The sequence below is a fragment of the Alosa pseudoharengus genome, unplaced genomic scaffold, assembly GCF_046254945.1.
Source record: "Alosa pseudoharengus isolate Yale_2024_CS ecotype anadromous, Long Island Sound unplaced genomic scaffold, YU_APseudo_1.1 YU_APseudo_1.1_scf_2, whole genome shotgun sequence".
Taxonomy (NCBI): domain Eukaryota; kingdom Metazoa; phylum Chordata; class Actinopteri; order Clupeiformes; family Clupeidae; genus Alosa; species Alosa pseudoharengus.
Window position 1 is genome coordinate 54,309,939 of NW_027468663.1, and position 13,289 is coordinate 54,323,227.

A 13,289-nucleotide genomic window follows, 5' to 3' on the forward strand; every position below is an offset into this window, starting at 1 on the left:
ATCCAGGTGCCACAGCGAGGGGCTGTGATGGAGGTGAGGACAGGAGGGGTGTTAGACGTTAGACACAGGGAAAGGAAAGAGGTGATTAAAAAAACACTGAGGGAGAGAGAGAGAGAGAGAGAGAGAGAGAGAAATGCCAGTGCATAAGCGTGTGTTTGTGTGGATGTCTGAAAGGGACCATAACATGCATGCATACATATTCTGACCCCTGTCCCAGGGCCTGCAGAGCATGTAGCCCAATGAGGTGCCTTCTTGGCGGGTAGCTGAAACAGCGTCCTGCCACAAGCACCAGTTTGCATTGGCTATGCCGTGGTGCTAGGTGCTAGGATGATTATGATGATATGATGGCCAATACTAGTCTGGATTACCCCCACACTATCAAACCTAACCATCACTATCAGGTCTGTTACTGTTAGTTCTTTTACTGTTGTGTGCATGTATGTATGTATGTATGGCGTGACTCCACGAGTGTGTGTGTGTGTGTGTGTGTGTGAGAAAGAGAGAGCTACTTCTAAGTGGCCTTAATCAAATGAACATACACACACACACGCATACATTTCTGTTGTGAAACCACAAAGAAAGTCTGAAACTACCCAAATCTGAAGAAGATTGTGTAGGGACTAGTGTGGTGGACGGCATCATGAAGCAGTTAGTGTATATCAGATATGGTTTGGCTCAGAAGAAATGTTTCGAAAACCCCTTCTGTAATGTCACGGAGATCTGAACTGCTCACAAACCTGAGATCGCCATGCACCTAGTGATACAATCCCTTGTCAACAACGTATGACAGGGACTCCTTGGCTCAATGGGGAGTAGAGGGGTCTGATACAGATAGGAGATAACGGGACCAGTACATTTAGCCACCTACGCAAGAAATTATATCCCAATGGCAAGATGACCGGTGCAATGTATGCTTTAAGGACTGTCTTCAACCAGATGTAAAATCAGAGAGGCTTAGTCAACGTTAGACTTTAAAAGATGTACTACGGATCTCATCATCAGTCGTAACGTAACGTTAACGAGGTGCATCACGGAAAACGACGTGCAAGTAATCTTTGACTCATGCTGAAAATATCCTAGAATAAAATAAGTTTTGATTGGTCTGGCAAAAAAGCAGTCTGATAAATCATCTAGTGGGACGTGATGTATCAGATCGACAGTTAACTAACATTAAGTAAACTAGTTTTACGGCCTGCAAGTTAAGAAGCTAACCTTAGCTATCAGTAAGCTAACTGCATAACTATTCCAAGCAATAGCTACACAGAATAAGACACGGATAGACGAGCCTTGCAACAACAGAGAAAAAACAACAACCTGCACTGAAAGTATATTATACATTGATGTTAAGTATAATGCCTAACCTAAAATAACAGTTATAACATTCAGTGAAAGGCTGTTCCAACGATTGCTTCCCTGGTGTACTGTACCACGGGGCAGTTTTTAGTGCTAACTTAGCTAGCACAAACAACATTCCATCATTACTACTGACTGCTGAAAAACGTTTGCTGTCGAGCAAAACAGGCAAAGCCAAACACGAACGTTTGCTATTCAGCTGGCTAACTACCTAGCTGTCTGTAGCTAGTCAGCGAGGCACAACTGTCTCTCAGAAAACTAATATTGATGAAAATCGTATCAATTATATATTGATTACATAGCTATCTGGAAGTAAGTGTGTATGGCGGTGAAGCTTGGACATTTCAGGATGACAGTGATAGTTCTTAGCGAAGTATAAATGAGTCAGACAGCTAGCCAACTAACGTTAGCTGCACACGGGTCGACTGATCAGCCATCCCACACATTTCTGGATGTAGATGCAGACTGCCAGTTGGCTACCAAGCTAACGTTACCGTTAGCTAACGAGCTAGCTAACAAGACGTGCTTCAAAGAGCTGCAAGTTAGCACATAAGAAAAGCGACTGGCTAACATTCTTTACCTTACCTTGATCCTCTGTATTTTGGGTGACGAAGATGTTGGCGAGAGGAGATCCCTTCAAATCAGTTATTTCCACAAAGATATTTCCAATCCTGTGCAATTGGTCTCTTCCAGCAGCGGCTACACCAGCAGAAAAGGCTATCTTGGCCTTTTTGAACAGCCAAACCCACAAGTACCTTTTACCTTCTAACGAAATAATCCTCCGTGTCCCATTAATAACGAAATACGGATGTGTAATGAGATGCACCGAAATGAATCACATTCCCTGATTGTTGATGGTATCACCAACTTGCAGCACACCACAGGGGTTTCAGGTTATTTTCTTCAGAATGTGTTTAATTTGGGACAATCTCTTTTCACCCTATTGTCAATATTACTGGGCTGAGTCCATGGCACACATAACATCAGACCCACAGGAACTGCTGGTTGGCTTGGGCCTATGCCCGATGTCCATTGGACGATTTGAAGAATGTAAAGCATATGATTGGATAGTGCACTGCGTCAATCATTAGTGAGGCACTGAGACTCCGAGGCAGATGAATAAGGAAAGATTGGTTGAAGAGTGACTGCTCGGGAGATAGATTGGGCAGGAGGCGGAGGACTCCTCTTCGTCAGGAATGAGGATAAACCTGATGGGCCCAACCCTAAGGGGAGGTTACACGTCTTATTCCAGAAGTCAAAACTGAATGAAAATGTCAAACGCTGATTCAGACACTAAAACAGGCTTGGTCGGCATTTAAAAACTATTGTATTACATTTGATTTAAAAAAAAAGTCACAGTCAAGCCAAGCCAAGAAAGAGTAACTCAGTGTTATTTTTTTTTTTTATTAGATAAATAGTATAATGCTATTTTGAAGATTATTATTATTGTCATTAGTCATTTATTATGTATTATTTTAAATGTATTTAATTTACTATAAACTGTTCTTTAAAAGAAAAAATAAATGCTCCTGTAATATGTATTGTTCTTCTACAGTATGTAATAATAATAATAATCCCGCTGGATGCCCTAAGAGGCGCTTTTCCCTTTGGCCTGATTTAGACACTCAACATCTTCATCACTAACCTCCCTTCAACCAAAGGTCAAACCTTCAGCTCCTCGTCTTGTGCCGTCTTCAGTGGAGCGCAGGTAGCAGTATGACGGGCATGAGTTATGGGGTATTCTCTCCAAGTTTCACTGACAAAGGGGACATGAGTCCTCTTCACCTCACCGCACCTTCAGAGAGAAAGAGTGGAATGATCACATACAGAATGGGAGCCTTAAGCTCAACACCAACACTTCCTGTTTATCAGATGCATTCAACACCAACACTTCCTGTTTATCAGATGCACTCTGTCTTTTATTTATTCTTCTTTGGATTTTTTAAAATTATTCTATTTTATGCACCGATACTTTCCTCTTTACTTTCCTTTTTTAACTATTGCTATTTTATTCTTTTGTTTACTATTACTCTTTGGTTTTGATTATGTTTATGTAAAGTACATATAATTACCCCTGTATATGAAGTGTTATATATAAATAGTACATATAATCACCCCTGTATATGAAGTGTTATATACTGTAGATAAGCTTGATTTGAGTTGATTTCTAGCTCACTCTGGTTTGCACATCAAGTCCACACTAACAGAGTGGCAAAGCAAAGCTCATTTGCGAACAATAATATAATAATATTTCTGTTATTGGCAGAAATTCCCAGTATGTAATTCCCTGTATATAATTCCCATTCTACTGAGGAAGCTACGTGGACGGAGCTGGGCATTCTCAGCAGGTTTGCCATGTTGCAGTATAGTATAAGTATAAGTATAGTCTTTTGATCCCGTGAGGGAAATTTAGTCTCTGCATTTATCCCAATCCGTGAATTAGTGAAACACACTCAGCACACAGTGAGGTGAAGCACACACTAATCCTGGCGCAGTGAGCTGCCTGCTATAACAGCGGTGCTCGGGACCAGTGAGGGGTTAGGTGCCCTGCTCAAGGGCACTTTAGCCGTTCCCACTCGTCGGGGCTCGAACCGGCAACCCTCCGGTTATAGGTCCGGAGTGCTAACCAGTGGGCCACGGCTGCCCCCAATAACCTTGAATAACCTTTCACCTTGCAACCTGTATGGCATGTTCATTAATAACTTAATAATCCTTGGCAAAGCTCCTATCATTTGTTCCTCAGATACTGTTATGACATAGTAATATTCATTTAAGTTTTTCAATTCAATTTTTTTTGTCAAATTCAGTGAAAACATAAGGATTGTTTTTAGTTTTGCATAAAACAGCATACTGTGTAAAATCTTATCATATATTCCCTATCTTCTGGATCCCAGAGAAGGCATCCTGTCTTCACCCAATTTAAACAATACTGAAATAAAACACGGAGTCACGCTGTTCATGTCTGCAATACAAAATCATGAATCACACTCCGCACGGGGCACAGCCAATGGATTCCCAGCGCTCTCTGGAAACAAGTCAGTCTTTGGTGCAGATTTACAGTGATGTTATGGCCAAGACTTAAAGTAAAAGTCAATTTGCATTTACATTCACATTTATAAATTTAGCAGACACTTTTATCAAAAGTAACTTACATATACTGTATGTAAATGATATTACAAGGGCTATTTCCCCAGAGCAACTCAGGGTTAAATGCCTTAGCCTTGTGAGACCATCCTGATCTCGCAAGCTTCAGTTTTCCACTCGCAGATCAGTCTGGCCTCTTTCCGATAGAGAAAATTTGGAGCAGTTCGCCAAATGAACGGCCAATCAGCGTTGATTTTGAGGCGGGTTTAGGTGTGATGCAACAAACAACATGACGGCATCCTTAGATGAGATGAGCGTAGCTATCGAACAAGTTTTATCCGAATTAGAAAGTATTCCTGGGGAAGCTGTGAAGCTATGAGTCTCAGCCATGCAGCTGGGAGGAATGAACGACAGACATCCTCAACGGCCGATTCCAGTCCGTAATGGAGGAATATACTTTCTTCAGAAGTGTAGGGCCTACCGTGAAAACTTGGTGGGGATTGTCGTTGATGAGGTTCATCTCACATACAAATGGTTAAGTTTAACATTTTTAATGTTAGTTACGTTACCTAACTTAATTGTATGTTAAAAGAAGGCATTAGAAGAACACTTTGTTCATCTGATTGGTTGATTTGGCCCGTCGACAACCAACATAGGTGGTGATAGACAGATGGTTTATCCAATCAGCTAACCAGTATTTTCGCCCCTTCCCAAAAGTTATCCAATGGAAAGTTCCCAGATGGACATGCAGAGCAAATGTGAAGCATCCATTTGGCAGAGTCAGGTTATAAATGCCTTGCTTAAGGGCATAACGGTGGAAGCCGGGTATTGAACCCACAACTTTTCAAGCTACATAGCCTGCTAGCTCCTACTACTCCACTACGCTACCACAGTCAATTTGAAAATGCAAATAACAGAAATTACCAAAAAAATACTCAACCATTACTTGTATGTAAAGGAATTTTATTACTGTGACTTCACTTGCAGTTCATGAGTTTGATCCTTTGTTCTGTTTTAGACAACAACACATTCCCAGCCAGAACAAAGACATATCCATAGTTCTCGTTTGGTGTGTCAATGTGTTCACAGTAAAACACACACACTTGCCCTCGTGAAACACACACTTGCTAGACATGCGAGTGTGAGGCCCAGAGGTGAAACCTACAGCTGGTTTGTGATCAGAGAGCTCCTCTTCTGAGAGCTGTCCTCTCCAGCGCCCCCTAGCAGCAGGAGGACCACACACCAAACCACACACAGGAGCCTGTGAAGCTTTAAAATGCTTTTCTGAGGAATTAAAAACAGAAAGAAGACCAGTCCTGGACTATTAAAACACAGAAAAAGGACCTAGTGGATCTTAAGGCAGTCTGAAGTCCTGGATCAGCAGGGCAGTTTGGCATCTAGTTGACCATGTGAGCTAACCCCCCCCATCAGACGCGAGGCCCTTGGGCACCTTCCCCTCAGGTGGTGTCTCAGGTGTTGTTCCTCTTGCTGGGGTGCTTGCGGTGAGCTTTGGTCTTGAGCTGCATGGCGGAGGTGCTCTTCAGTGTGTCCCTTTGGGCCCCCTGTAGTTCGGTGGCGCCTGCCCTCCACTGCAGCAGCTGGCCGTCCTCCCCACCCGTCAGCAGGGCGCCCCCTTCAGGCTCCCACAGAAAGCAGCGCACAGTAGCCGAGTGGCCGTCCGTCAGCGAGCGAACTGCCCGCAAGCCCTGCCCGCTGCACTCCAGCAAGTGGAGCTCTCCTTTACTGGTCCCTCCCACCACCTGCAGCTGCCCCGCCCACTCCAGCCACGCCCCGCCCACAAAGTGTTCCAGGGCGAGGCCGTCGGGCAGTGTGACGAGCGAGCGGGCGTCGCTGGCGCTCAGCAGGGTCAGCGGGTCGTCTGAGTCCAGCTGCCGCACGTCCCACAGGTGGAGGCCCTCATCGTGCGTCAGACACAGCAGCTGCTCGCCGTCGACACCTGTCAATCAATCATACAGGGCATCAATCAATTAGACGTCTCACACAGCACATGCCAATCAATCAGCACGTCACACATACCTGTGTTTGTGAATGTGTGTGTGTGTGTGTGTGTGTGTGTGTGTGTGTATGTACTGTATGTGTGTGTGTGTGTGTGTGTGTGTCTCACCTGCATAGGCGATTTTAGGCTCAAGCACCCCTAAAAAATGAATTAATCGTCTGCACAGATCGACTCCAGGTGTGCTCAAGTTCTCTGTCTTGCAATGAGTTCAGTATCCATACCTTTATTGATAAGATCTATAATAAATGCATAGCTCAAAGGATGGGACAGACGTACTGATGTGCTAACTGTTGCCTACGGGGGTTTGCTATTTGATTCTTTTTTTTTTTCTACTTTATTGCAATTGTTTATCTACATCCATGTAAGGTACCCACTTCACTTATTTCACGTTACATTGCAATTTTTGTTTTTTGTTATTTTATACATATAGAAACAGAAAAAAGAAAATACATGACAAAAAAAAAAACATGATAGAAAACTTATACAAAACATGACACAGAAAAGAGGGGGGGAGGGAAAGGGTGGGATTAATAAGGGAAGTGGTATTTGAGCCTACTTGTGTATTTTATTCTATGTGCAATTGTACTTGTTTTTAAGTATTTATAGGTTTGTTTTTAGGCATTTAAAGGGGGGTGTTTAAACCTACATGTGTGTTTTGTCCTGTGTGGAGTTATACATGTTGTTGACAGATGTGTGCATATCATTTCTATTATTGAAATAAATACTTATTTTATGTAGTATTTTTTCTGGGTATAACTTATTCCATTTACTAAGTTGTTGGTTCCTAACTCTAAAAGTAAGTCTTTCAATATCTAAAATGTTTTCTATTGTGCTATGCCACTTACACAGATCTGGGGCTTTTTCTTGTTTCCATCCCCTTGTTAGTTGTTTTATTGCAGATATACGTACTATATTGAACAATTTTTGATATTTAGGTTCTATTTTCTTGGACAGGCTTATACCTAAAAGGTTTTCTAATGTTAAGATCTGTTGCAACTCAAAAATATATTTTACCGCTTTATCAAATTCCTTCCAGAATGTTTTTAATACTGGGCATAAAAAAAAAATGGCTATAATTTGCGTTTTGCTCTCCACAGCTTCTCCAACAACTAGTCCCTAACGGATGAGATTTCCCGCATTTGTCAGGTGTAATAAAAAATCTCTGTTGTAATTTCCACGCGAATTCATTCCAATATTTTGATTGTGTTATTACAATATTTCCTTTTAGTGACTGTCCAGTTTTCCATTGTAATATCAATTTTCAGCTCTTTTTCCCATTTTTCTTTAACCTCAACCTTTACCAAGGTGAGTTTTTGGAGTATTTTGTATATTTTTGAAAGATTTCCCCTACCTGTTTCCCTATTCTTAATTAAATATTGTACTAAATCATTTTCTGATTGCTCCGCTAAGTTTTCCTTAACATAACTTCTGACCTGTAGATACTTAAAGAAGTGTTTTTTTTATCTAAGTCATATCTCGAAGCTATATTTTCATATGTATCCACCATGTGTTTGTTCAAAACTTGTGAAAATGATATTAATCCTTTATTAGCCCAACAGTCCAAGATTTGGTCCATTCTATTTGGTAGGAAGTCTGGGTCATACGCCATCTCCCTGAGATATACATAATCAGTCTTTATTTTTAGTTTTTTACAAATTCGTTTCCAAGTTCTTATTGTGTTCAGAATGCTAAAATTCTGACCTGTGTGAAGATGTTGAGTCTTTTTCCCTAGAAAAGGTAAAGTCCCTAATGATACAGTTGCCAATTCTCTTTCTATTCTAATCCACTTAGTTTCTACTTCCTTGTTCATCCATATCATTATTGTTTGAATTTGTGTTGCATAAAAGTAGTTTTGTAAGTTTGGCACACCTAACCCCCCTTCTTCCCTTTGTTGAGTTAAAGATTTTAATTTAATTCTATGTCTTCTATTATTCCAAATAAAATTAGAAATCAATTTGTTCCATACCTTAAACTGGGATTCTAAGAGTGCCAATGGTAATGCCTGAAACAAAAATAAGAATCTTGGGAGGACCATCATTTTAATAGTTTCCACCCTTCCATACCGTCTGCATATAATGCTAATTTATGTACATCTTGTCCTATATGTATCCCTTTTATATCTGTATTTTGTCTTATTGTTGCTGCTAGCACTATATATATTGCAAATAAAAGAGGAGAGAGAGGGTCTCCTTGCCTAGTACCTCTTTGTATTTTTATATTTCTAGATAAAGTACCATTCGTTTTTACTCTAGAGGTTGGATTGCTATATATTGCTTTTAACCATAAACAGAATATTTTATTTAAACCTATTTTATTAAGAACCTCAAACATAAATGGCCAGCTAATTAAACCGATATCCTTACTTTGCCTTTGAGCATAATCAATTATATTTAAGGTTCTTCTAATATTATCCCCCAATAGTCTTCCCGGTATGAATCCACACTGATCAATGTTTACTATATCTGCAATAATTTTTTTTAACCGGTTTGCTAATATGGCTGATATTATTTTGTGGTCTGTATTGAGTAGTGATATGGGCCTATAAGAAGGACACCTTGTGGCATCCTTCCCCTCTTTGTGTATAAGAGTTATTATAGATGATGTCCAAGTTTGTCCCCATCTTCCTGTATGTAGTGCATGATTATATGCTTCAACCAGTATGGGAGTTAATTCATTTTTAAATACTTTATAAAATTTGTTTGTGTAACCATCATCACCTGGAGCTTTTCCTATTTTCATGTCTCGAATTTGTTTATTTACTTCCTCTACTGTGATTATTTATTTTCACTTACCTCCTCTCTATATAAATCTTCATAGTAATTGGCGAATTCCTTTGCAATCTGTTCTTTGTCAATAATTAATTTGTCATGTTTTGTTTTTAGTTTTGTGATATATTCTCTTTTCATTTGTTTTTTTAATTTATATGCCAAGGTTTTTAAAAACTTTGGGCCACCATCGTAATTTTCTTGATCAGTGAACTTCATTAATTATTCAATTTCTAGTGTACGTAATTGATCTAATTTAAGACGTTTTTCTTTTAGTTCTATTTTGTCATCATTACTATTTGTCTTGCTATGTCGGTTTTCTATCCTCTTTATTTCTTCAATTAACCATTTCTGTTGTGCTTCCCTTGCTCTTTTTTTAGCAGATGAATAGGAAATTATGTGGCCTCTCATAACAGCTTTAGCTCCTTCCCATAACAAGATTGAATCTATATCCTCTTGATCATTGTTCTCTACATAGTCTTTTAATACATTTTTAATTTTATCAATGAATTCTGTATCTTGTACAAAGAGTTATTTAATCTCCACAATGTTTTGCCTTTCTTAGAGTTTAGTGCTATTGTTAGTGTCACAGCTGCATGGTCTGACATATTTATCGAGCTGATTATACATCTTTTAACCAGTGTTATATTGTCTTTAAACATAAAAAAATAATCCAACCTATTGTATACTGAATGCCTTCCTGAAAAACATGTGTACTCTTTTTCCCCTGGATGAAGTGCTCTCCACACGTCTACCAGACCCATCTCTGAGCTAAATTTTCTCAGAAAGCTTGCGTTTTCCTCTGCTTTATGTGTTTTAGTACTAGTGGAGTCGAGTTCTGGGTCCATAACTAAGAGATCTCCTGCCATCAGTAGTACTCCCTTACTTTTTGTTACTAAAAGCTCTGTCAAATGTAACATAAATTCTATTCCTGTGTCTGGAGGATAGTAGACATTAAGAATAGCTATTTGATTCAAGGGGCAGAACTGCAGCCTATAAAAATTTGTTAGCTCACCAACTGCAACCTTCTGTGTCATCACACAACTTTACCCTTTACGAGTTGAAATGGTAACTACTTAAATTATAAAATAAACAAGCAAAAATACTTAGACGCCAATATGATTAGACCAAATGAAACTGTTAGACTATTAGAAAGCACCTGATATGAGCTGGACATTGAGGTCAGTGATTTAATGTTAGGCCGATCTCTTGTGAATCAACCTAGCTGTTTAACTAATTTTATACAATGCCTGTTATACTACAATTGCTGATGACAGTCACTTACTGGGGGATATGATATATTTTGGTGATAACACCTACCTATTTTTAGTGGTGACCCAAACACCATTAAAAAAATAAAATAAATAAATAAATAAATAAATAAATAAATAAATAGGCTACAGTTCAAACAGTTTAAATAATTTAAAATCAGTTTTTGCTTGTTTATGTAGCCTATTTTGAAATATGTTTAAACTGGACTGCCCATGTCTTGGGATGAGATCCATGGTCAGCTGCTCATTAGGGGCCAGGGGCGTCACTGATCCTAGATGGTCCGATCCCCTGCTCACCTGCCAGCATTAACCATGTGACCCGGGCACGTGTATGTGTGTGTGTACATGTATATATGTGTGTATAATGTATATATATGTGTGTATTTACATGTATATATGTATGTATGTGTGTGTGTACATGTATATATGTGTGTATAATGTATATATATATATATATATGTGTGTATTTACATGTATATATGTATGTACTGTATATGTACGTGTGTTTGTGCCTCACCTGCCCAGCAGATGGTGCCAGCAGAGGAGTCGCAGTTGCAGGTGGTGATGAGCGCGTCGTCCTCTCCCCCCTGGCTCAGGTCGAACACGTTCACCAGGCCGTCCATACCTCCCGAGGCCAGCCGGTCCGCCACACGTGGGTGGAAGCGCACTGCCGTGATGTCATCACTGTGCGACTCCGAGTACACCCCCAGCAGCCCCGGCTGCTTTCCCTGGGGTTTGCCCGAGGCCATGCGCGCGTCCCAGAACACCAGGAAGGAATCCTCGCCCACCTGTTCCGTCCCCGCGCACACCACCGTGTCGTTGCTGCTCAGGTCGAACGAGCAGAACGCGTGGCCCACCTCGCTGCGGAACACCCGCGTGGCGTCAGAGCCGGGGCAGCGCGCGTCCCAGCACCGCAGCGTCCCGTCGGCCGAGCCCGAGTAGAGCAGGTCAGGGGAGCCGTGCGCAAAGCGCACCCCGCACAGCCGCCCCGTGTGACCTTTGAACTCCCCGTGCACGCCCAGCGTCTCGCGGTGGTGGAGGCGCACCGTGCGGTTGGAGCAGCTGACAGCCACCAGGGCAGCGCTGGAGCCGGAGGGGGAGGGCTGCAGAGCCACATCCAGGATGTAGGTGGGCTCACTGGGCTGCAGTCGGCGGGCGATGGCCAGCGTCTTAAACGTCTCCTCCAGAGTCTCCATGAGAAGCCACCTCTCACACTCTAGAACACAAACAGAGGTCACCCCTCACACTTTAGAACACAAACAGAGATCATCTCTCACACTCTAGAACACAAACAGAGGCCACCTCTAACACTCTAGAACACAAACAGAAGCCACCTCTTTAGAACACAAACAGAAGCCCCCTCTTTAGAACACAAACAGAAGCCACCTCTTTAGAACACAAACAAAAGCCACCTCTCACACTCTAGAACACAACCAGACGTCACCTGTCACACTCTAGAACACAAACAGAAGCCAACTCTCACACTCTAGAACACAAACAGAAGCCACCTCTCACACTCTAGAACACAAACAGAAGCCACCTCTTTAGAACACAAACAGAGATCATCTCTCACACTCTGGAACACAAACAGAGGTCACCTGTCACACTCTAGAACACAAACAGAAGCCACCTCTCACACTAGAACACAAACAGAAGCCACCTCTCATACTCTAGAACACAAACAGAAGCCACCTCTCACACTCTAGAACACAGAGGTCACCTCTCACACTCTAGAACACAAACAGAAGCCACCTCTCATACTCTAGAACACAGAGGTCACCTCTCACACACTAGAACACAAACAGAAGCCACCTCTCACACTCTAGAACACTTAAACAGAAGCCACCTCTCACACTCTAGAACACAGAGGTCACCTCTCACACTCTAGAACACAAACAGAAGCCACCTCTCACACTCTAGAACACAAACAGAAGCCACCTCTCACACTCTAGAACACAGAGGTCACCTCTCACACTCTAGATTCTAGAACACAAACAGAAGCCGCAAGTTTAAAATAAATTGAGTAGCGAAGAACAGACAAGAGAACAAACAACATGCCACCCTTAGGGGTCCATCAAATAGGCTATACAACCTCCCTCTCTTATGCTGTTTGATCTCTATCTCTCTCTTTATACCAGACCTATAAAATGTTACATGTTATCATCAAATCAAAAAGTCTGCATTTTTATGTCAAGATGTATAATAACACAGTATAGTGTAATTATCAAGCATCATATCACACATTTAGAAATACATCCAAAATGTGACTACGGGACTTAAAATGCCTGCAGAAGCACCCACTTGTACCAGTAAAAACTGGCTGCCTTTATTATTTAAACCTTTATTTTACCAGGAAGGTCCCATTGAGACACAATGTCTCTTCTGCCAGGGAGTCCTGGTCAAGATGGCAGCAATTAGCTTAGCATTTGAGCTAATCATGGCTAGACATAATAAATCCGCAACGTAGCTGGTAAAAACCATAACTTGTTGGATGGGTAATATTGTGACGTTCCCCAATGTACAATCATCTGGGTTTGATCGAACTACCCGAGGCTTCTTATTCTTCATTCTGTAAAGTCAGCGGTAGTAGTAAGCCAGAAATACCCTGATACGGCCTACTTTCTGCATAAAATTATTACGTGTATGAATGTTCCAGCTTGACACTGATACTTTATTTGCCTACAAGATATTAGCCTACTTACTTTTGAGCGTATCGTCTGCGACTTGTCACAGCTGCCATGCACGTAAACGCCAGCGTGCACCGTGGTATTGTGCCCCCCGAAAATCATGATCTATTTC

The 13,289-nt window shown here is 41.3% G+C and overlaps 2 protein-coding genes across 2 annotated transcripts in view; both read right to left on the reverse strand.

Annotated features, from left to right (window-relative positions):
- Positions 1-2,277, reverse strand: part of ppp2r5eb (protein phosphatase 2, regulatory subunit B', epsilon isoform b) — a 29,025-nt gene extending 26,748 nt beyond the window's left edge. Inside the window, exon 1 of the mRNA XM_076295516.1 lies at positions 1,939-2,277. The gene's annotated coding sequence lies outside the window, so the exon portion shown is untranslated. The remainder of the gene's footprint in view (positions 1-1,938) is intronic.
- Positions 2,278-5,383: 3,106 nt separating this feature from the next.
- On the reverse strand, positions 5,384-13,271 carry wdr89 (WD repeat domain 89). Its single transcript, XM_076295517.1, has 3 exons — positions 13,193-13,271; positions 11,008-11,706; positions 5,384-6,394 (listed from the first exon to the last, which is right to left on the reverse strand). Exons 2-3 carry the CDS (start codon positions 11,684-11,686, stop codon positions 5,907-5,909), a joined length of 1,167 nt encoding a protein of 388 aa, XP_076151632.1. The 5' UTR covers positions 11,687-11,706; positions 13,193-13,271; the 3' UTR covers positions 5,384-5,906.
- Between the last annotated feature and the right edge of the window lie 18 nt (positions 13,272-13,289).

Coding starts and splice junctions, on each gene's coding strand:
- wdr89 (XM_076295517.1), bottom strand. CDS start 11,686: ATGGAGACTCTGGAGGAGACGTTTAAGACGCTGGCCATCGCCCGCCGA. Junction 6,395..11,007: donor TGGCACCATCTGCTGGGCAG/GTGAGGCACAAA, acceptor ATTGATTGACAG/GTGTCGACGGCGAGCAGCTG.